Source organism: Gossypium raimondii, chromosome 11, assembly GCF_025698545.1.
Source record: "Gossypium raimondii isolate GPD5lz chromosome 11, ASM2569854v1, whole genome shotgun sequence".
Taxonomy (NCBI): Eukaryota; Viridiplantae; Streptophyta; class Magnoliopsida; order Malvales; family Malvaceae; genus Gossypium; species Gossypium raimondii.
Genome location: NC_068575.1, coordinates 8,348,016 through 8,370,960, shown reverse-complemented (window position 1 = coordinate 8,370,960; position 22,945 = coordinate 8,348,016). Strand labels below are relative to the sequence as shown.

General features: G+C 34.6%; 1 protein-coding gene across 1 annotated transcript; it reads right to left on the bottom strand.

Annotated features, from left to right (window-relative positions):
• Positions 1-14,464: 14,464 nt before the first annotated feature.
• On the bottom strand, positions 14,465-22,477 carry LOC105761024 (aminopeptidase P2). The gene is given in 14 exon segments (XM_012578673.2): positions 14,465-14,730; positions 14,883-14,963; positions 18,382-18,474; positions 18,740-18,810; positions 18,813-18,893; positions 18,988-19,096; positions 19,309-19,499; positions 19,712-19,863; positions 20,138-20,392; positions 20,592-20,764; positions 20,928-21,203; positions 21,320-21,439; positions 21,558-21,683; positions 22,052-22,477. Coding segments are annotated over 14 exon segments (2,133 nt in total). The 5' UTR covers positions 22,385-22,477; the 3' UTR covers positions 14,465-14,658.
• Positions 22,478-22,945: the final 468 nt, after the last annotated feature.

The window sequence follows — 22,945 nt, the reverse complement described above, 5'->3', positions numbered from 1 at the left end:
AATACTTATTTGTTTAGAAAATTACAAAAATCATCTAAAATAAAAATATAAATTCTTGAAATTTTAGAAAATTAAAAATATATAAAAATGTGAAATTATATATAAATTCGATCAATGTTGGTCAAAGATAGATGTGCTCATGGGTCGGGCTGGGTCCAACCAAAATTTTAGACCCGGGCCTGGCCTAGGCCAAAAATGGGCTTAAAATTTTGCTCAAGCCCGACCCGGATAAAAAAGTTAAAACCTGGGCTCGTATTATTTTTTTATATAATTTTTTAAAAAATATAATACATAAAAAATACTAAAAATAAATATTTCCTAACAAATTAAAAATAAATTTAAATAACACTAAGATATGTACAAATTAACAAGCAAATGTCTTTAAAATAGTAACAAAATTAACAATAAAATAAAAACTATACAATAACAATAAAATAGTAGCAACATAATAATGAAATGGTAGTAAAATAGTGAAAAAATAACAAGAAAATAGTAATAAAAACAATAAAAAAAAGCAAAGAAAAACTATAGTTTTTTTTTTTACATATTCGGGCCGAGCTGGGCTCACGCAAAAAATGTCTTACCCAAGACCCGATTCTAAACGGGTATTATTTTTTGTCCAAACCTATTTTTTGAGATTATCTTTTTATCCAAACACTTCCACTTTTCAGGCGGACCTTCGGACTAAGTCAGGTGACTAGACCCATATACAAGTCTAATCAACAACCAATAAATCTCAATCAATGATCAATTAATGGATGGTCAAAGTCAATGATAATTTTATAAAATGTTTAACTATATTTTATATGTATAAATTCTTTTTAATTTAATTTATTTTTAAATTATATTATTTTAAATACTAAAAAAAGCAGTATAATTTAAAAAAACTAAATCATATGTTTTAAGTCTTAAATTAAAATATAAAAGTTGTGCTTCTCAAATTTTTTTTTCATAAAACACACCTTCATTAAGAAAAGATAAAACAATAATAGTAATTAAATCTAAATTAACATGTTTATCCAATATATCCAAGTCGAACACCTTTCGTTCAAATCCATTTTAGTCAATCTCTTACTATTGACAATATTAAATTATCGACAATAGAAGAAGAACAAGCAATACAATTCATGTAGTTTGTTCTCATTAAAGCTATTCGTGATGAAATATGAGCAACCTTATTAGCATTCCTACGAATCCAATGAAAAGTAAAAAGTTAAAATTCATAAATAATAAAAACACAAAGTGTAAATAATATTAGAAACATCATGACCAAAAGTAAATGCTTGCTAAAAATGTTGATTACCGATTTTCATAATAACACCTTCCGAATATAATGATCAAAGTCAAGAAACATCCTCACGCATAGCCAAAATTTCAGTCATAGAAGGATTACGACAGCTCTTCATGGATCCCGAGGTACACCTCACAAAACCACCTGCATTATTATGCACAATAGCATCCCATCCCATCTGCCCACTATCAACAAAAGTAGCTTCGTCAACATTACATTTAAGCATCCCAATAGTTTGCTTTCGCCAACAAATATCGCCTCCCTCAATCACTGCACGCAAGATCAACTGAGAGGTGTGAACCATGCGCGCCCTCCAACCAACACTGTAAGAATTCATCCACATAATGCACAAGTCAATCTGCTGTCATAGAATTCTTCTTCCAAACCATCATATTCCTGCTAAACCAAATACCCCACAGCATCCCCAACACACGCCTCCTCTTATCATTTTGTTGTTCAATCAGCATTTGAGCAACAAACTCATTGACTGAACCATGCATAAGCGCTATACCCATTTCTTGTCAAACGGTTGCTGCAAAGGGCAATTGAAAAGAATATGCTCCAAATCCTCCTTGACGACACCTGAGACAAATAATATCAATAGTAACCCCACGAGTCAAAAGATTAATGTTACAAGGGACAAAACCACGTAACAATCTCCATAGATAATAAATTATTAAAGCTACCATAACACAGCCATGATAAAGAATTAAGCATAGCCAAATGTCTGAGTAAGTCCCAAAAAGCACTTTTCCTATTCGATTTAGGGAAGCCATTGAAACCAGTAAGTCTCCATTGAAAACCTTCATCTAACTGAACATGAGCATCAATATGATTTTGAGAAAAATTGAAATAGTAAGATGAACCGTAGAGTTCCATAACAAAGCCAAACCACCACTACGACCAAGCTGGTCCATACACAAACACGAATCAAACTGTAAAATAATTCTTAAATCTTTCTTTTATTCGAATGAACAAGAGTTTCAGATAAAACAAAATATCGGGTTTATTAGAATGAACAAGCTCTCTCAGAGCGAGCACTGTGCGGGGGTTACCCAAGCCCCAGCAGTTCTAAAAATACAAATCATGACTTCTGGCGGGTCTCGTCTACGAGGCCGGTCAATAGATTCAATTGGGCTACATCAGAATTTCCGAAAACAGCATTAGAATGCTCCACAGTGCCCGAATCGTGAAACACATTGGCCTTATTCGAACCATTTCTGGCCCGTTTTTTATTATCATAAATTTCCATCACCACATCCTCAAAATCCCTCCCAAGAGTGTCTACCAGCCCATTTTGGTACGCATATTGGCCTTTGGCCCACTAGCAACTGCGTCAGCTCCATTTTGACCCACGTGGGTGACCCCACTCCCCGTAATAAACAACGGATCTTTTGGGAATAAATACATCGATTTGATAAACAGAATTTAGGCTCTTCTTCGTTGTTTACAAAAAAAAAATACTTTTCATTCCAAAAATATTTTTGGAAGAAAAGTTACGTAGAATAAGTTGTTTTTGACTGAAATTTTTATCTTTTCAGAAATATTTTTCAAAAGCACTTTCTGAAAAAGAAAAGCTAAAAATTTTAGCTTTTTTTCTCCCAGAAGCACTTTTGGTGCTTAATTACTTTTTCACATTTCCAATAATATGATACTTTCCTTTTTTTTCTTGGTGTTTAATTACAAATGTGTTAAAATCATTAATTAAAAATATTTTTTTAAAATATTAATTACAAATATTTAATGGTTATATTTAAATATTTAAAATATAGTTTATATATTCTAATTAAATTTTATAAATAATTAATATTTATTGCTTAAAATATTTAAAATTTATATTTCATATATTAAAATATTAACAAATTATAATAATTATTTTATATTCTTACTAAAATATAATAATATTAACTAATTTAAATATTTTTAAATGCATATTTGTTACTTGATAATAATATGTCTAAAATGAACATTTTATTTCTTAAAAGCACTTTTTGACAGCAATGTTAAACACTCAAATTTGAAACTGAACTTTTCAAAAGCACTTCTCAAAAGCACTTTTCCACATCACTTTTCAAAAGCACTTTTCAAAAGCATTGCCAAACTAGCCATTACTCTCATTATTATATAATCTCATGATTCCCACCTGGTTTGAAGCTTGATTACTCTCCCAATTCCCCCGTCGCGACGCCACTAGACTGACTGCCCTCGGTTTCTATGTCGAACCTCCGCACGCATCTCTTATGACCAACCCTGGATAAGCACCCCTTCCAAAGAATCAAGTAATTTCCGGCAGCTGGAACCACTATGACCCAGAATACCACATAAATAACAAACAACAGAAACTCTTTCGTAACTAAACTAACCTAAAAAAATGGCCAAAAAGATGACACATTCCTTTGACTACTTGCATCATAATCTAAGAAAGAATCCATAAAATTATTGAGATTTTTGGTCAGAGCTTTCACTAGACGAGAGATCATGCACTTGAATTTAGAAATCTGTATAATAAAAATTAACACCCTTCATATTTTCACCTTGCATCAACTTGTGGACACTAAGAAAGCAATTATTAAATGACCAAGGACCACCAGATATCATCATCTTCAGATTTACCACATGAAAAAACTGGATCAAATAAAATCCATTTCCACCTATCGGCTTGATATTAGCACCTCGGAGTGAACACCATAAAGATAAAAGGGTTTGCTCCATAGCGTCAAAATTGATGGCCCTTTCACCCAAAAACTTTTCAACAAGACAAAGCTCTATTATAATGGAATGCCGTTACCCTAAAACGCTGCGTTTCATAAGGACAAACAAAACAAGAAATAATAGAATTTAACCGACAACTTAGCCCCATTTTAGCTAATAAATCCATCCCTTAATAGTACTCCCCGCATCAAGGGATCCTTGTCAAGGATCAAAGTTTGGGTACTGGTTCTGGAAGAATGGCAGAATTTTCCAAGAAGCATCTTCAGGAAACGAATTTTCCCATTCGACTAAGACCTCGATGACAACTTGATAAACTCATTTGGAAATGCGACGATTTAAAATTCGATATGGTTCTTTTAGTAGCATTCCTTCAGGCCCTGTAAGTGGCAGTGTGGCAGAAACAGGTTATTAACCAATGTGGCTCTTGAGTTGAGAAACGTGGAAGGTTGGGTAGATTTTAGAGTTAAGAGGCAGTTGTAGGGTGTAGGTGACCTCACCAACTTTGGCCATAACCAAGAAGGGACAAAAAAGTTTTGGAGAGAGCTTTTGGTTTCTGATCATTCTCAAGGAGTGCTGTCGATATGGTTGTAGCTTCAAATACTCCTAATCCCCTACTGAAAAACTTCTGTCACTTGTCATTCTATCTGCATAGTGCTTCATGTGATCTAGGGCACGTTTGAGGTGATACCTAAACAACTGTCGGGCAGCCTCTCTTTGTTGTAGGCTACGATCTACTTTATCAATCTTGGAAGATCTAGCTAGATATGAAAGATGCTGAGGTGGAGGTTGCCCATACATGGCCTCATAGGGGGTGGTTTGAATGGCAGAATGATATTTGGAGTTGTACCACCATTTTGCGAGAGAGAGCCAATAGAACCAATCTCTTGGTCTTTCACCTATCATGCAACATAAGTAACCCTCCAAACAGCAGTTAAGCACTTTTGACTGTCTATCGATTTCTGGGTGATAAGTTGTTGAGAGTTTGATTTTTGTGCCTAACCTGTGAAACATTTCCTGCCAAAAGGAGCTGGTAAACACCCTATCCCTATCAGAGATGATGGTATCAAACAACTCGTATAGCTTATAAATATTGTCCAAGAAGGCTGTTGCCATAAAACCATCAGTGTAAGGGTGAGCTAAAGCCAGAAAATGACCGTACTTGGTCAAGCGATCAACGACCACCAATATCATGTCTTTTCCTTTTGAGGAATATAGACCTTCAATAAAAACCATGGTGATTTCAGACTAAGCTCTTGAGGGAATAGATAAAGGTTGGAGGAGGCTAGGTTGAGCAGTAGTATCATACTTGTAACGTTGAAACAACATGCATTCTTTGATCCATTTTTTTATATCAACATTTATTTCCTTTCAGTAAAGCATCGTGGCCATCTTGTGTCTAGTTGCGTGGGTACCTGAGTGACCACTAGCAACCCCTTCATGAAAATAGGTGAATAAATTTTTCCTTAGTGCCAAATCTGACCCCACCACCAAATTTTCTTTTCTTTTTAAAAATTGACCATCCCAAGTGTATTTTAGGTGAGATGAAGGCTACTGTTGCACTGTTTCACAGAGTTTCTTGAGTTTATGGTCTTATTTCCACGAATTTTGTACCTTATTCAGTAAATTTGAAACTATAGAAGTACTTCCCAATTGCCAACACTGCCCTGCAGTAGGATGTTGTCTCGATAACCCATCAGCTACCACGTTGGTGCTTTCTTTTCTATAGATCACCTGGAAGTCATATTATAACATCTTGGCAACCCATCTTTGTTGGAAAGGGGTAATAACCTGCTGGTCTGAAAGAAATTTCAAACTTTGATGATCTATTGTAACACCCCCAACCTGTATCCCTCGCCGAAACCTGGTTACGGAGCATTATCGGAGATTACATATCAAACAGATAGAAATCTCAAACATTTTATATCATCAAAATAAGTCATCAAGCATCGTTTTAATCCAAATTATAAACTATCAAAAATAGATCTTATAACTTCATTTACAATCAAACACAAAATAACTAATATTTAGACACTCTAGGTACATGCCGACACAAAGAAATAAACATCACCATATTTGAGTTCGGGATCGTTGTTGGATGTTGAATCAGCGATCAAACTTAAATACTTAACTTGAGCACGAAAAACAAAACCGTATGCTGAGTAAAAACTCAGTGGTATTTCCATAATCCGAATATTTAAAAATAAAACAATAAAATATGTATAATAAAATGTCAAGCACAATTGAACATTTAAAACCATATGATACTCAATTATCATCACTTGCTATATGTAATAACCTGCTGGTCTGAAAGAAATTTCAAACTTTGATGATCTGTTGTAACACCCCCAACCCGTATCCCTCGTCGAAACCCGGTTACGGAGCATTACCGGAGATTACATATCAAACAGATAGAAATTTCAAACATTTTATATCATCAAAACAAGTCATCAAGCATCGTTTTAATCCAAATTATAAACTATCAAAAATAGATCTTATAACTTCATTTACAATCAAACACAAAATAACTAATATTTAGACACTCTAGGTACATGCCAACACAAAGAAATAAACATCACCATATTTGAGTTCGGGATCGTTGTTGGATGCTGAATCAGCGATCAAACTTAAGTACTTAACCTGAGCACGAAAAACAAAACCGTATGCTAAGTAAAAACTCAGTGGTATTTCTATAATCCGAATATTTAAAAATAAAACAATAAAATATGTATAATAAAATGTCAAGCACAATTGAACATTTAAAACCATACGATACTCAATTATCATCACTTGCTATATATAATATAGCTTTCCACATTCAATTCATGAGTATATAACTCGTGTATTCCATGTATTTACAACATATTTCACATTCTATTTTCAGTTTACTATCTCATATTCTTATTCTTATTCTTATCCCAAAGTAGATTTTACAGAACACACCAGATATATGGAACAAATACAGAGGTGCATTGTTATGCACTAATGAACAGAGAGCACTAAAGTGCTATACAGAGAGCACAAATTAGAGGTGCTCATGGGCCGGGCGGCCCGGCCCGGCCCGACGGTCCGCCCGAAATATGGGAGGGTTTGGGTAAAAATATAGGCCCGGAATATGGGCTTGGGCAAAAAAACGAGGCCCGTTTAGAAAACGGGCCGGGCCTCGGGCACCACTTTTTTGGCCCAGGCCTAGCCCGGCCCGATATAATAAATATATTTATTTTTTAAATTTTTTTAATTTTAAAATATTTTTAAAATACTTTTTTTACTTTTTAATTTTAAAATATTTTTAAAATACTTTTTAAGTTTTTTTAATTTTAAAATAATTTTAAAATATTTTTTTAAATTTTAAAATAAATTTTTGGTATTTATTAAAAAATGGGTAAAGTGAAATTTGGGCAGGGCCTAGGACTCGGGCTGAAATTTTTTTATGGGCCCGGCCCGACCCATGAGCACCTCTAGCACAAATGTGCTAAACAGAAAGCACTGACGTGCTAAATATCAGAGAGCATAGATGTGCTAAACAGATAGCACTGACGTGCTAAATATCAGAGAGCGCACTAGAGTTCCTTATTGACATGCCACTAATATCGGAGTAGTTCTAAATTCCATCTACTTGGGCATTAAAACTGAATTTTATACATATAAAAAAATAATCCAATTATCATATTTGCAAAATTTCACATTTACACACATATATATATTCATAATATATATATTAATTCAATTCAACCAATATAATTTCATCACATATCAAGACAATCCATTGCAATTGTAAAACACAATAAATCTCACCTCAATCACTTACCATAACATTTAATTAAAATATAACAATTAACAATTAGATTCAGATTATAGAAATACAAACCAAGAATTCTGAGCTATTCCTCGTCGACTATATTTTTCTCCTTTTTAGTCGAGAATTTCGATACAACGCTAGCTACGGAATTAAAACAATTAAAAATCATCAATACAACACCATTCAATCTCACATTAAATATTTTAATTTTTACTCAATATTTGCCTAAATTCCAATTTAGTCCCTGAACCGAGACTAATTTTTATTCTCAAAACTAATTTCATATTTTCATTCCATTCCCACTTTAAACTAATTTAATTCTCTAATTTCACCGTAAATCTCAAATTTTGAAATTCTCTCAATTTAGTCCTATTAATTCAAAAACTATAATTTATTTTACAAATAAACCATTTACTAACTTCTAACTTGAAATTCAATCAATTTAACCCCTAATTCATCAATTAATTCAACTTGAACAACATCTAAAAATTTACTAACTTTCAAAATTTCAACTTAAATCAAGTAGTATTTTGTTCTAGGATTCCAAAACTAAAAATTATAAGAAAAGGGATTAAATTAACTTACCAAATTAAGTTTAAACCTCAAAACCCCAATTCTCCTTTTTTTCTTTTCTTTCTCCTTTCTCCTTCTCTGTTTCGTTTTTCAATTCTGTTTCTATTCTCTTTTCTATCTTTTGTTTCTTTTATAATATAATATAATATATTATAATCTAATATAATCTAATCTAATATTTATACTTAACTTTTAAGTAATATTATTATAATAATATATTTTAACTTTAGAATTTTTAAAAAATCTACTTATGCCGCCTCAACTTTAGAGAAAGGCATTATTTCCTATTGGTCCTTTTAAATTTTCTTTAATCTTTAATTAACTTTTATCTATATTGCAATTTAATCCTTTTAATCAATTAACCATTGAAACGTTAAAATTTCTTAACAAAACTTTAATACTACTCTAATGACACTCCGTAAGTATTTATAAAAATATTTACGGCTCAGTTTATAATATCAAGGTCTCGATACCTCGTTTTCGACCCAATTTACCTAATAATTTCTTTTAAATCATAAAATTCACTAATTCAAAAATATTTCTAAAATCACGCTTAACTTATAATTATTAATTAATAATTTTTTCTAACTTTTTCATCGAATTTAGTGATCTCAAATCACTGTTCTGACACTACTGAAAATTGAGTTGTTACATCTGTCCTTATGCAAAAATGACTTCCCACCAGATATGCATGCCTTTTTTTAATAGCTAGCAATGTTGTTAACATCTCTTTCTCATATATCGAAAGGGATTGATGCTTGATGTCAAGGGCTTTGCTGAAATAAGCAATAGGATGGCCCTTTTTGCTGTAAAAATACTTCTACACTAATATTGCTAGCATCGGTGTCTATGCAAAATTCCACTTTTAAATCGGGCAAAGCCAGGAAAGGTGCTGAGCTCAAGGCAAGCTTAAATGACATAATGGCTTGGTCAGCTTGTGGTGACCAATTCCAGCTCCCCTTTTTCAACAAACCAGTTAGGGGTTTAGCTATAGAACCATAGCCCTTGATAAACCTTTTGTAATAGCCTGATAATCCCAGAAACCCTCTCAATTCCTTGACTGATTAAGGAACTTTCCAAGCCATCACACTTTCTATCTTAAATTTATCCATAGCTACCTTCCTACTCGAAGTGGTGTGCCCCATATAATCAATCTGCTCAGTTCCAAAATGACATTTACTTTTTTTAGCAAACAATTGTTGAGCCCTCAAAATATCAAACACCTTCCTTAAATGGACTAAGTGATCCTGCCATGTAACAGAGTAGATAAGTATATCATAAAAAAAGACTAACACAAACTTCCTCAATAATGGTTTAAATATGTTGGGAAATGTGTTTATATTATAGTAAACATGCAACTATTTTCTATTTATTTGAACGATGAATAAATAAAAAAGTTAATTTCACATTTCACAATTATGTCTTTTGTATTTCTGTCTTTTATATTTTGCATACATAGTGAAATTGTGACAAAAAAAATTTACTTTACTAATTGTCTAAGTTCAAACTGAAGATAAGTGGCACTGTAAGAACGTTTACATTGCGAGAAAGACAACTTACTTCAGTAGAAAATCTAAATAAGTCCATAATCTCGTAAAAGAATCAAAGTGAGCATTTGATTCAAATACTGAGAAGGATTATTATGTCGTCTACAATTCCAATTGGGGAGATGACTAGTCTTGGCTATCGGAGTAGTTGACTCCACGAGTTGAGACATAGATGTATTCATTGGTAAAATGATACATTGGATTGGGCCCAAGATGAATTAATTCTTAAATCGTTTGTGAATTAATTCACTTGTGATGTTCATGGTGTGATTTACCTAAATCCTAGTTAGTTACTCACCATGCGTATACAACTCATGTGCTTTGATATAAGTGGAGGCTTATGCTATAAAGATGATTGAGTCCATAACCGGTATCTTAGGTACATGACTTGTGTATGACATGCCTTTACTAGTAATAGTGGAATTCATAGCTCAATTAAAGAGCTAATGATACCCTGTCATTGACATTGTGTGGATTGAAAAATATGGAATGTGGCCACGGGTTGCTAGTTCTTGAACAAGTAATTTATCACATTCATTTGTTGATAGTGGTCATTTTAATCATTAATAAGACATAATGGTGACAATGAGATAAAATGAGATTGTATTGAGTGAATAGATTTAACTCAAAGGAATCAAGGATATCATATGAGGGTAACACACACATGACGAGGTCATTGGACAAAATAGTTGGATGAATTACTTTCGTAAAGAGTATATAATAAGGAGTTTTCAATCGTGGTACTTCTTGTGGACCGACTCTATGATTAAGTAATTATGAATTATTGGAACGATACTTTTGGACATAATTGCAATTACTGGAGCCTAATTGTATATGCCCGATTAGTCTCTTCGCTAGCTCAACAAAAGTTTGATCGGACTGCATTTGAATTAGAAAAAATTCTACGACTTTGAAAATAATTTAATTGAGTCGATTTATTCGATGTGGAATTAAATTAGGTGGTCGTGAGAATTGTTCAACAAGAAAATTTGATTAAAGAATTTTCTTGAAAAATTAATTTGGAAAATTTAAGTGATTTTTGGAAAAATTAGCGGAGAAGACTAATCAGTCGAAGCGCTCATCCTAGAAAAATCGAAAAGGTACAATTTTGATTAAGTGTTTGTCACTTTAGATATCATAACAAAGATCTTGTTTTGGAAAAAAATTTAAAACTCTAATTTTTTCCTAAATTTATTTTCTGCTGCGTTCTCCAATCCCGTTTTTTCCAACAAAATATGGAATTCATAAGGGCCTAAAATGTAGATGAGGCATTTGTAAGACCAAATAGCATTACTAAAAATTCATACTACCCTTCATGTGTTCGAAAAGCAATCTTATGGTTTTCAGATTCTCACATCCTGATCTAATGGTAGCCAGATTGAAGATCCAACTTGGGGAACACCACTGCCTTCCCTGGTTCATCTAGCAATTTTTTAGTGAGGGGTATTGGAAATCTATCTTTGATGGTCAACTAATTCAAATGCCTGTAGTCCACGCACTTTCTCCATCTGCTATTTTTCTTCTTTACCATTACTATAAGAGAAGCAAAAGAGTTGTTGCTATCTCTGATGATACCAGCTTGAAACATTTCTTTTACCATTCTTTCCATTTCATTTTTTTTTGTGTGGCAGGGTCTCTATAAGGTCTCAACTTAACCACAATGGACTCGTTCTTTAAGGGAATTTTGTAATCTTGAAGCCTTGGAGGTGGTAGGCCATTAGGTTCTTGATATATATCTTGGAATTCTTCCAATAAAGGCTGTAGAATTTTAGGAACCAACACTATCATGGCCCCTAAGAAGGGGTGTGTGAGAGCAAACACCATAATGGTATAAGGTCCTAGGGGTTCACCTGCCATGTAAAAATATTTTGAACCTTGAGTGCCCTCTACTAAGTGGATTTTTCCTGGTTGAATGCCATGTAAAACACATACTTGGTATTTCTACACGAACTTCATGATCAATGAGCTAAATTCCCAAGTAATAATCCCAAGGGACAACAACCATTGCACTTCAAAGACCAAATCACATTCTCTCAGGGGTAGGACATAAAAATCAATGTCAAATTTGTACCTTCTAGTGGACTGGCTTACAGATCCCCTCAGTTATCAAGGTAGCTCCATTAGCTACTGTTACCTTCAACTTGTTGATCGGGCTCACAAGTAAAGACGGCTGCTTTACCAACTTAGCACTTATGAAGTTATGAGTGCTACCAGAGTTGATCAAGAGAATACCTCTGGTGCTTCCCATATGGGCTGCTACCCTCATAGTATAAATGCATTGGGATCCTTGTATAGCATGTAAAATGATAGCACTGAACCCTGGTTAGGTTCTTCCCCCAAGCTCAAATCTTTCACTTGATCAGACATTCTTGAAACTCTTCACTGTCTCATTCTGTGGTAGGTTCTGATAACAACTGGTACAACTTAGATTTTATGCATCTATGGCCAACAAAATATTTTGCCCGACACCAATAGCAAAGTCCCTTCTTCTTTCGGTCATTTATTTTAGTAGGATATAGAGATCTAGGCCCACCCCGAGGCTATCCTGAAACTACAGCTGACCCTCATGCACTGATCCTACACTCATTGAAGGTGAAGAGTGTGTTACTTTATGGGTGTTAGAGTTCAAGGTTGATGGTGATGTAATGTTCAATGAAGTTAGTGAAGTGTTTCTAGCTTGAGGACCCTATTCTGTCAATAGTCCCCGTTTTAGGGAGCCACTAAGTATGACTTCCACTTGTCTAGCTGTAAGGAAACCTTTTATCAAGGTTGTAGGTTTTAAAAGTTGTAGATACTGCCTCACATCCACACGTAGATTACTGATAAATGTGTTGAGTGCATAGGGTTGAGGTAGGTGTAGTTGATTTAACAAGCTAATAAAAGAGTCATGGTACTGGTCTACTGACCCTGCATGCTTAAGAGTCGTTAGGTCTATCATAGAGTCTTGAAAAGTTTGCGAACCAAACTTGTCTTTAGGGGCCTGAGTATAGGACTCTCATTCCAATATGTGAAACCCATCTTGTTTCTGAGCATAAAAGTGATGCTAGTTTAGGGCCCTTCCTTCCAAGCTTAACATGACCAACCTCACTTGGCCATTCAAAGGAGTCTTCTCAACCAAGATGATGGATTTGGATTGGTTAGAAGCTACAAGCCCCTTTCGCCACTAAAAGTGGCTAATGCTGTTAAGATATATTGCTCCAGTTTAGCCCACTAGCCTCTAAAATCTATTCCATCGAAACGGGGACACTCTAATCTAGAAGTTTTAGAACTGACTTCTACGTTACTTGAGTGTTGAGATCTACTATCTCCTTTCTATGGTGGTAGCAAAGGGTCATTAAGTGGGAATCCTAGTGAGGGACCTCCCACCACTCATTTCCCCTTGTCAGTGGCTGAAATTTTTCCCAGATATTACTAAAACATGCCATGACCTTGAAGTTCAGACCTAAGCTCAGTATGCAACTTGGTGAACTCTTACTGTAGGTGAGTGACCTCTTTTTGCTGATGCATGAAAATCCCTTCCTCGATCACGAGAATCGCCAAGCTCTGATACCTTTGGTACAAAATAAACTAAAAAATACAAAAAACAACAAAATAAAGAAGAAAATTGAGAGATAAAGAGGAATCTTTTTTAAATTTTTGATTGATGACTCAAGACATGTGTTCCTTTTTCCCCCTGCTTTCGTTATATGGGAAAATAGGATTGCCACATGGAGTAATAAAAAGAGAAAAACGGTTACAGGGTGAAACGATCAAAATGATCCGTTTCATTAAAAGCCCTTACCTTAAAACGCTGCGTTTCATAAGGAAAAATAAAACAAGAAATAGCAAAATTTAACAGACAACTTAACCCCATTTCAGCTAATAAATCCATCCCTTAACAGATCCTCAAATCTCACAACCAACTTCGAAGACAAAGTGTGCACAACGACAAAGAAACCTTTCACTTATCAGAAGAAAGGCAAGACATCAAAGCTAAATAAGTTTATACGGCAAAGAAAGCTCTATCAAAATTCTCAATGACTTTTTTAACAATCTTATTATAAGTTCTGATCATATCTGTTCTTTTTGAGATAATAGCTAAAACTAGTGGCGGAGCCAAGGGGTAGGCAGAGGCTCCAACCCCTTAAAATAGAAAATTTTCCATTTAGACCCTTTATATTTATAAAATTTTGAATTAATAATGATAAAATTGTACTTTGACCCTCTCAAAAATAATAAAAATTTGATTTAATCTTTTAAAAATTATAATGATATAAACTATTTAAATGGTAAAATTGTATTTTTACTATCGTAAAAACATACAATTTAATTCCGCCCACTCCCAAAAAAGATTTTTTTGGCTCCTCCACTTCCTAAAACTACTCATAATCCCACATTTCAACGCACTCGAACCCACGTCTTACTACATTAACAAAAATACCATATCAATCAAGCCAAGACTAAATGACTTTTTTTAATTATTGAATAACTTGTTTTTCTTATCCATGTTTCCTTTACACTATGTACCTAGGGCATAATTATGGTTAAAATACAAAATATTAAAAATTATCAAGAAAATTTATGATTTATATTTCTCAATGCAGTTAATTTAATTTCATAATTTTCATGAAATATAATGCTGTACATAATGTAATTACCCTACAAACAATAACTCATCCTCACATCATGAGATATATTTACAAGCTTTAGAAAGTGGAAATTTCTGGATTAAAAAAGATGGACAATTTAGAGAGCGGGAATCATTGTTTAGTAATGGGTCGAGTGTTTTTCCAAAGCCATTGACGAGCAGAGCCTTCCAGCAATGGTGAAACCTGTGAAATCAACTTAAGTTAGCTTTATCATGATTTCAAACTCTACAAGGAGAAAAAATAAAAATAAACCAAGAACGCTTATCAAACTTAAGGTTCTTCAAAATTGAAGAAACATGAGTTTTGGGAACTCGAATTCATACGTAAATACCTACCTTTTCCCATACTTGTGAATGATAGTTGTTCAGCCATTCCATCTCTTCGATAGAAAGTAAAGATAAGTCAACCAATTTAGTCTGCACCAAGATATAAACATGATTAGGAAAAAAAAAAAAAAACAAACTCTAAGTCCTTTTGGATAGGCAATGAGATTGGCTATGAGACTCAAAAACAGTGGTAGCGGTAATATTGAATATTACAATGGTGAGATTAAAAGTAGTGGAGGGATGTGATTTGGATTCTACGCAATGTTTGCGGTGAGATAGAAGTAGAAAATGACAAGGGAATGAAATTGAGTACTATGGTCCTAAAAGTCTTGTTGGGCTTCATTATCAGTATTTTCCAGGTAGACAATCAGTCCCCTTCTCGCCCTCTCTCGAAGGAGATGCCAAGGTGAGGGTTGCTGATTTACCTCTCTCATTTTCTCGTTCTGACTTTCATCAGCTGACTCGTTACTTTGAGACCAAATACCGTCTCTATTGTTTGTATGAGGATCCATTTTCTTTCTTTTCTTAGGGTTTTTGAAAAGAATAGGAAGATAGAGAATAAAAGGTGTTGACATATTTGAAGTTGCTGCAATGTGCCAAAGGAAGTGCTTGCTTCCAGCACCACTGCGACAAAACAAGAAGTTGTCATATTTAGAAGATTGACAAATTATTGAAACAAATCTTTGGGCTGTGCTAATATCATGGAATGATCAAACCTATCAATGAAAATCAATTCACTTGGAGAAGCATATCCTTACGATCGGACTGGATCGGATCGGTTACATCAAATCACTTGGAGAAACAAGACTTATTTGTCAACTGTTTTTTTTTTTTTTTTAAACTTTGGTCATTAATATCATATTGTATTTAGTTTTTTTAGTTGCTATTTAGAAGAGATTGTGATTGATCTTTTAGTCTGTTAGCAAATCTCAAAAATCTCTCCATATTTGAGAGACTTCTACATATTGATTATTGTAAAACATGTTTGTGATTGATTTTACAAGTTAAGTTTCCTGGAGAAGAATTTAGTGATGAGAGGTTTAGTCTTTGATATAAAGAGTGAGATTCTCCATTGGGGTGTGTTAAAATTAGGATCACTGGTTGTATTTGTTTCAAAGATAGCGATTCATCTCACTAAGCTAGGCTTTGTAGATATGGAAACCGAATTGCATAAATAATTTTGTTGTCCCTATTTTTATTGTGATTGTCGCAGTTATAGCAGAAATGCCCACTTCCACTGTCATTTCTGCTCATACTTGTTTCTTGCAGTTTAGCAACTGGTTCATGAAGAAAAATGGTTATAGTGAGAGAGAAGATAGTGGTTGGGTTTTGGATTCAGACTATAGGGAAGGTTTGGATAAATAGATAGGTTTTGAGTAGACGTGGGAAAAGACAAAGGGAGCTCTAGGTTCTTGATAGCTATAGGATATCTACACTAAGGAATACTACAACTAAGACAAAAGACAGAAAAGAAGATAGAAACAAAAAGCTAAAAGATCAATCACGAGTGACTAAGAGCCAGTGAAAATAAGGAAAAGCTAATAAGAAAGAAGGAATAACAGCGGCAAAAGAGAATGGAAAACATGAGATAGGCGGCTACTACCACCCCTAAGATACTGCCTAGCCTAAGAGAAAAGGAACGATTCAGAAAAGATTACAAACGAGAGAAGAGATTTGTGAAAAGGTATAACAGGTAATCAAGCAGAAGAGTGGGGCACAAAAGGTTATAGAAAGTTGGGAGAAAACTAAACAAAGCCTTGCACGGTGGAAAAGCACTAACGGAGAAACCTTTTAGCATGCCTAATCCATTTATGACACCATAAAACACACTTGACCAACATCTAAATTCTAAATGAAACTAAAAAACCTCAATACAAAGAAAAGACCAAGATACAAGCAGAAAGCATCAAAACATTGTAGCAAATGTATCATAAAAGCATCCTAAATTCTTTTACAAAACAACTATGTATTGATCACCGCAAATCTACTTCAATTTTATATAGTCCTCTTGTTCAATTCAATGTTTGTCAATTTCGCAACTTCTTCTTCTACTCCCATTGCATTGAGACCTAATCATCTCTTCCAAGATGCAATGGTGGCATTCTTTCATTATCTCTTAATACTTTAACATCCTTGTTGAAATAAATTTCTTGTTACCCTCCAATATATTTTTCCCCAATGAACCATTGGTCTTCGCCTTTCCAATATATTTAAGTTTTGTGAATCAGTATTCATTACTATTATCCAACCTTTTTTCTTTGATCTCACCTGTATCATAGCTTCCTATTGGCCAACCATATTATTAACTAAAAGGACCTCAGCTTGGTTTGTTGCATCAAGGCCCTCCACTTCAAACTCCAAAATCGCTTCATTAGGCCCTTGATCCATTACAAAACTTCACACCTGTCATCAGTTTTGAGCTGTTTCATACATGTTGTACCCACATCATCAACCGCCATTTTGTGGATATTATCAACAAGCTCAAGATCTTTATGATGCTCTCCAAGATCCATTACTCCAGTATAAAAGCCTCCAAACTCAGTTTCTTCAATACGACCAATAGGAGCCACCGGAGTTCCTTTTTTTTTTTTTTCTTCTTATTGTCAGAAAAAATATGACGGCCTATATCACTACCTCTTACGTGATCATAATCGCAAAGGATTGAGCAAACATTGACCCATCATTAGGAAAAAACCCTCCACCTCCTCCACCCAAATAAAACAATCCTCCCTAGCACATGAAACCGGAAAAACCTCTTTTATTTTCTCCCTATGTTTAGTTTCAATTAGTAACAACCCTTTATTAAGGTCTACCAAACTCACCGTTCTACTATCAACTTAATCAGGAAGCCTAAAAAAACTGCGAAGTTCTGAAAAGTCATAATATTCCGAGCTTGAAGGGGAATACCAAAGCAACAAATCCACACAAGTCTCTTAGTAGGATTGAAACTTCCTGATCATACCTCTACATCGGCTAACCATTCATTGAGCCAACCCTAATCATCATTCTTAAAAATGTTAATGTGTTAGGTTTTGAAATCTGATTAAGAAGTAGCCAGCATCCAGTTTGATTACATTGACATAAACATAGCCTAGTTGAATAAAATTTCCAATAATCAATCACTGCCATAAACTCCTTTTCCTTTCCCTATAATACTCCTTGAAAGCTTATTTATCATTTCATCATTGACAATTGTATTACAGGATTTTATAAATTAATATTTTCCAATATTGCATATATTCATGTTGTTAGCAAATTATCATTCCTAGAAGATGGGATTTTTTATACTTCCTCACAAGTCAATATTTCAACTTAATCTATTAACAAATTTGAGTTTTAGATCCCAACTAAGTTTCTTAAAACACATCTAAAACCAGTTGTGAGTCCTGTGACGAGTAATTTATGCCCAGAAAAGCTTAAGATAGTGGAGTTAGTGGACAGAAAAGTGGGTAGAAAAGCGTATTTTAACGTATAAAGGAAGATTCACAAAGAAAGAGAGATAGTATACCTGAATGGGAAAAAATGTTAGTTTTTCGAATCCAAGATATTCGATTCCTCCATAACGATTCGGTGTATTAATCTCTTGTACACAAAGGAGATTCTGCAAAGGTGAGAAGAGCCTAAGTAACTAGAGGGTTTCTTATAACATTATAAAATAGTAAACAATGCCCGACTCTGATATAACTTTTAAATTTTAATCACCATGCATTTCAAATAATGTGTAGCCAATGGCGCTAGACTAACTGACATTTGGTTTTACACTAGCGATAAGACCATTAAATGAATTCATCAAGGGAATTCAGCTAGAATTGTTATAGCTAATTCAAAGTTTAAGAACAAACGGATATGGCCGAATGACTTTGTACCTCAATCCGAATGCCAAAGGCATGATCTTCATAGTAGCCAGGTTCATTGCTAACAATCATGCCTTTTTGTAGGGGGTCACATTTCCATATCTAAAGCTAATACTTTGTGGACCTTCATGGACATTTAATGCAGCTCCAACACCATGTCCGGTACCTGCATGAAATGAGAAAGACAATCAGGTCATAGACCAATAATAGACCAAGCTTTTCGATACCGTTGAAAGTCAACAGAAAGATAGGAGAAATACCATGTCGGTAATCAAGTCCAATCTTCCAAAGGGCAGAGCGGGCGAATGCGTCCAGCACAAAACCTGGAGTGTTCTCGGGGAATACTGCCTCATCAAGAGCAATGTGACCCTGCAATTTGATGATGTATCAGGAAATACTGACAATAACCAACACAAAAAGCAGTTGCGGTCTCATAACTTACGAGCAAATCAACCAATATTCTCAAATATTCTAAATGATCTAACAGAAAATTTTGGCATACGAGTCACTTGATCTCTTAATTTAACAAATACATAGTGCTCCTTTGCTACCAACAAAATAGATGAAAAATGAAGCAGCACCTTTAGAACACGAGTGAAGCATTCTTTTTCCCTTGCGGTTGGTTCACCAAAATGTACTGTCCTTGTTATGTCGGTTGTTCCATCAACATATTGCGCTCCGCTATCCAATAGGAACAATTTATTTGGATCCACAACACTACAACTTTCTGCTTCAGGCGTGTAATGTATAATAGCACCATTTGCACCCGAACCTGAAATATCATTCTTAAAGTCAATTGTGAAAAACCAGAGATTCGATTTTTTTTTTCTTGACAATTTTGTCAACTTACATATTCCATTCCAAAATAAAACAAAATGGGACTATTTCACTTTTTTCCAGCATTCAAGAATTAAACTTGTCAGACTTAGACTGGAATGTCTAGAGCTGGAAAAGAGGGGATCAAGAAGTCAGAAATTAATATACCGCTTATTGTATCAAAGCTCGTATCTAGGAAACCATCTTGCTTCGAACGGAATTCTAGAAGTTTGTCTGCAAGGTCTACCTCCGTAAGTTTCATGTTCTTATGAATTTCCTCTTCCAGCCAGCACCAGAACTGTGCCAAAGCAGCTGCATCCCTGCTTTTATATTATGATATTATTTATCACCATAATCATAATTCATTAAGTTTTTCTCTAATTATTATTTTCTAGCAGACAATTGCTTTTAGCTACGCTGAAATAGGAAGTTTCACAAAGAAGGGCTATGGTATGTTTGCATGTCCACCGACAACGGTAAAAACAAGAGTTGCAAAAACATAAATGCTGCTTAAAAGGAATAACCTACAAAAGCAATGTGTCAACAAAGGCCTGCAGCCCATTCTTATTACTATTACATGGAGAAATCAGATACCTCAAGTGAGAATTCTGCATCCCTTCTAACTCGGACGGATTTTTCAATGCCTTGGCCAAGGAGACTGGGGATTGCATATAAACTCCAGAAGGACCAACAGGGAGACTGTCGGATTCAAAATATTGCTTATTCTTTGTTTTGCCTCTACTCCCACGGTTCATAAGATATTTATCGCAAGCAGCCTTATAGGTCTCCACAATAGCAGCATTAACTGATGATGTATCTAACCAAAGGTGAGCCCCCTCCACCGCCAATCTGAAAAAAGTTATTTCAAAAGTAAGTTCAGATGAGCACATCCAGGGAAAATCAGCTAAGACTATATCTAAATGACAATGCATGAGATCTTTTGAAAATCTGGTCCAATGAAAGATGCTACTTCATGATAGCATGAAAAAACATGCCCGATTCAAAGCATATTGTTCCTAGTATAAAAATAACTGTGCCCCAAACGAACCTCCTTATTTCAGAAAGGATGGAATCATATGGCCTTAGTTCTACACCTGCTTTTTTCAAATGATACATCACCTCTGACGTGACTTTAGAATCATCTACAAATAACTTTGCCGCATCGATCTCAACAATCAAGTATGCATACATAACAGGTGAATGTGGGACATCACTTCCTCTCTGCAAAACAAGATGTGGGACATGCATAAATATTGCTTTTAGCAAGTTGAACGATCAGATTTCTTGCAAAGTAACCAACATTAAACAAATCTTGACAAAACAATATTGACCAACATTTTTATTTCTAGGAAAATAACAAGTAACTAAGTGCTAGTATCAATACCAAGTTCAGCAACCAGGCAACTTCATCAAGCATAGATATAACAATTGCAGATGAACCAGCTGCAACTAGTTCGGCCCTGAGGGAAGATAATTTGGACACCACGTCTATACCGGCATATTTCAGATCATGAACTCTAATTGGCTTGTTTGGGGGTTTCGGTCTTGATTCCTTCCATATTTCATCCACAAGATTTAAATCGTACAAGTAAACCAACTCAAGGTTCTTCTTATATATAACCTCCTTCAATTCTTCTGCAGCATCATAAGAAAAAAGAAACTGCTCCCTTCAAATTATCAGATATCATCCCAAAGAGCTAAGCATAAGTAGAGGGTATACCGAGTGCAAATTGTACGCTAGATGCACCCGTTTAGGAGGTTGAAAAGATTGCTCACAGGATCAATCCCGACTCGTCCACCAGGAGCCAAAACATCAGTAAGCCATTCACTAGCTTGTGGGACTCCAAAATTACCGGCACGCATGAGTTTCCAGCTTGAATTTAATTGCTTCTCAGCCTAAATGGTCATAGTCAAAGAAGAACTACTGTCAACAAGCACTTATACCATATTGCACCAAACTCGATAGAAGTAGAACTCCATTAAAATGACTATAAAGATTGTCAACAAATAAAACCTGCAGAAAATAGCGACCATCGGTCCATAAAGCTGCTTTATCCTTTGTAACAATAGCAGTCCCTGCGCTGCCAGTAAAGCCTGATATATAAGCTCTTCTCATGTAGCATTCAGCAATGAACTCACTCTGGAAGCCATGCCAAAAATGTTAGAACTTGGATGCTCTACTAACATAAATTTTTAGTCCCACTTACAGAAGCTCTTCTGCATAAAATAAACTTGAAAATAATCATTGAATCAACCAAAACGTAGTAGAATTCCAGGACCAACAGGCAAAAAAACATAGAAAAGTACATCAAAATGTTATCTTTTTTCAATTACAAACATGCAAGGACCAACGTACATGACGAGATCTGAGACAGTTCATATAATTTATATCAGTTTATCATCATAATTCTCAGATAACATTTCACCTGTATTTTTTTTCCCTAAACAATCAAAAATTATGTCATTTTGAGCAACTAAAAAGTATATTAAAAAGAAAAAGAATTGAACCTGATGAGCATCCTGAGAAGGGATGATATAAGCGTCAATACCAATTCCAGGCTTGGTAAAAAGCTGTCGAAGGGCAACAACCTTTTCATCTGGTTCTTGAACAGCAGCACGGTTCCTACGAAGCTCCCATGAAGGCTTGGCGGTTACAGAGCCTGAACCACAACATCTTATGCTAAAAAATGGAGGACCCTTTTGTGATTTCTTATAAATTGTGGGGTTGTTTTTGAATTTGTGGAAAATGGGGATTGAAAAGGAGAAGAAAGGGAAACGAGAAGAGCAAAGAGATGGATTAAGGCATAGAGGACGCATCGCATGTGATGGTAGGGTATGCATAGCTGATAATAGCAGCCAAATTCCAATATAAACAAGGAAAAAAAAAAGATAGCTTCCTTTTTTTTTTTTCTTCAGACAGAGAAGATAAGGTATTTTAAGGTTTCTGAAAGAAGATAAAGCAGCAGAAGAAATTATGGAAGTTGGTTGAAAACTGTGTCGTATAAGGAAGGAAGACAAAAAAGGTTGCTTTGGAAGTGGGCACTGTTTTTTACTGAAATACTAACCAGCAGGCAACAAGTAACAACCAACAACAAGACACTTTAACAGTGTCTGTTTCGAAAAGGAAAAAGCTTTTTCAGAGTATAAAAACTAGATTGCTGAAACGTTGTCGTTAAGGACTAAAGACAATCATCATGATTCTAAAAGATATTTGCCAATGGATTAGACTAAATTACCAATAGATGTAAAAAAAAAAAAAAGTGAATAGGCTGTTTGGTGGAAAAATTAGGGGTCTAGGTAAAAATTTGAAAAACCTTCCAATTAAGAGTATTTTTTATAAAGTCACCTGAAAATGACTAAACTTAAACAATTACTTTTTCAACTACTATTTAATTAGCTGTT